Source organism: Echinops telfairi, unplaced genomic scaffold (genome assembly GCF_000313985.2).
Source record: "Echinops telfairi isolate 266 unplaced genomic scaffold, ASM31398v2 ScPeMD7_5592;HRSCAF=6446, whole genome shotgun sequence".
Lineage (NCBI taxonomy): Eukaryota > Metazoa > Chordata > Mammalia > Afrosoricida > Tenrecidae > Echinops > Echinops telfairi.
In genome coordinates this window covers 31,044,116-31,047,312 of record NW_022109491.1, presented here as the reverse complement: position 1 = coordinate 31,047,312, position 3,197 = coordinate 31,044,116, and the positions used below count along the sequence as shown (strand labels likewise).

The 3,197-nt window shown below is 46.8% G+C and overlaps 1 protein-coding gene across 3 annotated transcripts in view; it reads left to right on the top strand.

Moving 5' to 3' along the window:
* TMEM230 (transmembrane protein 230) overlaps positions 1-1,690 on the top strand; it is a 14,233-nt gene extending 12,543 nt beyond the window's left edge. For all 3 annotated transcript variants that reach the window (XM_045295585.1, XM_045295586.1, XM_004697850.2), the window contains one exon: positions 1,178-1,690. In XM_045295585.1, coding sequence (XP_045151520.1) covers positions 1,178-1,318 — 141 coding nt within the window. In that variant the 3' untranslated portion in view covers positions 1,319-1,690. The remainder of the gene's footprint in view (positions 1-1,177) is intronic.
* Positions 1,691-3,197: the final 1,507 nt, after the last annotated feature.

Sequence of the window (3,197 nt, the reverse complement as noted above, 5' to 3'; positions counted from 1 at the left end):
GTTACAATTATCATTTATTATTTATTATATTATTTATGGCATCAAGTGTGTACAGTATGAGCCAATCAGTGGCAGTAGTGACAGAGCATGCGCTGTTATGCAAAAACCGCGGTAGAGTGAAGCCGCGGAAATCGAAGTGCCGAGGGTTCACTGTACTTCTAAGAACAGTCAAAAGGCAACATTTTCCCAAGACCACAGGTAGGAGAGACAGGAAGGGCCAGGCAAACAGGACCAATCAACAGGAACCCCAGGGAGGAAGAAATTGCTGGCACATTACATTGTTTGGACTGTACAAATTACTGGTTGGAAAGCTAATTTACTGTGTAAAGTTTCACCTAAAGCACAATAAAATGCCCCCCCCCCAAAAAAAAGCCAACACCCTGCAAGAAACTTAATCTGTCCCCTAGAAAATGGGCATAGCAACCAGATGTGATCACCTGGTTCAGAGATCGTGGCCAGCTGCTTTGTTTTTCTCCAGTGTGTCGGGCGTGGCAGCCATCGGTCTGCATCAGACTGCTGAACGGGCTTGGTCACTTCCCAGCCGCCCAGGCTCTGGCCTGCCATTCCTCCGTTCTGGTTATTGCCCCCTTGCCCGCTATTGATATCCAAGGTTGACAAATTTGGATCTGTTCCGATTACACTGCTTTGCCTGTGACTGACCACTTTAAATATTAATAGCATTGGCAATTGCTTGTTTTAATAAGAGACGAAAGGCTACAGAGGTTGTGTTCACAACTGAAAAACTTGAAAGGAGCAAAGGAAATAAGCAGAAATAACTGGACAAGAATATACATCGATGATTTCCATTCCTTAACATTTTTAGTACTTAGTTGGGCTTCTACAATTATAGTGAGGAGGGGGAAAATTGAAAACCTTTTCTCTTAGTAATGTACTACCCAAAGAAGATGTTCTGAAAAGCTTAGAGGATCAATGGCTTTGTTTTAAAATTAAAATATGTGCAGTGTCCCTGGGTGATGCCCCCAACTGAAAGGGTGGAGATTTAAATTGGCCCAGAGGTACAGTGGAAGAAGGCTTGGTCTGCTTTTTGTAAAATCAGCCATTAAAAACACTGTGGGACAGTTCTAAACTGACACACCGTGAAGCAATCAATCTGTACTTTGCTGGCAGCCTTTATTTTTTGTGTGGAACTAATGTGTTTGCCTCCTTCTGCCACCAGGGGGCAGACCGGGCCGTTCCCGTCCTGATCATCGGCATCCTGGTGTTCCTGCCAGGATTCTACCACCTGCGCATCGCCTATTATGCATCCAAAGGCTACCGGGGCTACTCCTACGACGACATCCCCGACTTTGATGACTAGCACCCACCCCGTGCCCGAGGAGGGTCAGATGGGACTGAGCTCAGTCTGTGACACTGGGCTGAAACGAGCCATGGGCTCAGGAATTCAGTAGTGTGCAGATGGCTCCCAGCTGTGGCCAGGTTTTATGGGTCTGTCTCAGAGACGCTGACAGGAAAGTAAGGATGCTTTGTTTCCCTGGCCCAAGCTTCCGCCGGTTCTCCACGTGACCGTCCTGGAAGAAGAGGGATGGTCGTTGAGTGGAGAAGCAGGAGCTCCGGCTGCAGTGGAAGCGTTCGGTGCCGCCCTCCCTAGAGCTGCACGTGCCTCTTTCAGTAGTCTGTCGGTTTGCTCTTGTGGCAAATGGAAAGATACAGGCTGTCCGTCAAAAACAAAGCGGAGTCATTTATTTTGAAATAGCCCTCCAGGTCCCCCCGCCCTTCTCTCCCAGCTTGTGTTCTGTGGGACACGAATGATCTAGTGGGACACTAGGCTACTAAAATTCAAGTAACAATATGATCAAAATTTTGTACTTGCTTAGTGACAGCATTCTGGGATTTTTTAAACTTCAGAGGAGATTTTCAGATGGGGCTTCAAAAAGTTCTTGGAAAAATTCCATTATCTTTGAAAAGTGTGATTTTCCCACAAGCTTTTTGAAGCCACCGCATAAACATTTTCTTTGCTGACCAGCCCGTACTCAGCCCAGATCTGTGTCACCAGAATGCCAGCCGGCACGTCACGGGGCTTTCTGCCCTTTGCAGAGCAGGTGCTCCTTACAGCAGGCCCTCAAGGACTGGAATTTAGGCTGCTTCCTAATGAAAATGATAGCGGTTATTATTTCATGTGTTAGAGCCCTTTCACTTAGCATCTTGTATAGTCATCCTGCTGAAGGCCAGAGAAGTAGACAGCTGTTTGATTGATTCCCAACTTGCAAAAATGACATAATTGAAAAAAAGTAAAATGTTAAGATCCACGTCTCAGACTTAAAATGAGTTCAGTGTAAACATATTTCAGATACAAGGATGGTGTAGTATCTTTGATCCAATCCATGGGATTCCTGTACTCTGTCATTCATTGGCTCTCATGTTTGGGGCCTGGATGGCTATAAGATTGGCTGTGCCAGCAGCTGAGATGGAGCAGGCCGGGGGTCAGTTGTAGAGGGGACATGGATCAAGTCTTCGGTGCAGTCCGTGAGAAGTGTGTCTGATGCTCACTGTTGAGTAGGCGGATCTGATGTGTGCAGTGGGAGTTCAGGAAGGGTGCTGCGCTGGAGATAGGCATTTGGGAGTTGGTTTGGGAGAGTACTTAAAAGCCTTGGGACTAGATAAGCTCTCCAAGGGACTGTGCAAACATTGCAGAAAGGCAGCAGACTCAGACAAGCGGACACCAGGAAGGGGTGGCCTGAGGTGGTGGCCTGCAGGGTTGGGCACATTTGGTAATGGGAGTCCAGTCCACAACTCTTGGACTTTAACGATAAAAATGTGAGGAAGTACAAACGAGGACATTGTCTGCACAGCAAAACTCACACTGGAAGGTTTGGGCCCACCCGATGTGAAGATGTAAGAAAAAGGGAAATTAGAAGGCAGTAATGTGAAAAGAAGGTGCTCCTCCCCAGTCCATTCCTTGACATGGTCGTTAGATTTTTTTACGTAGCCTTCCCTCAAAAAGAGATGTGCTGAGCACATGAACATAGATGGCTCTTTGCCATTCACTCTACTTTGTTCATCCACAGATTTAGTTTTCCAGCTTATGCACGCAACCTCGGGGGGTCTTACGAGACGAGAACAGTACCTAGAAATCAGATTCCAGCCAGCTTACCACCTATTGGAACATTCAGTGATCAGACCTAATTCCACTGATGTCCTGAGAACATCTTTCATAGTGGTTCCTAGCCCTTTGCCAA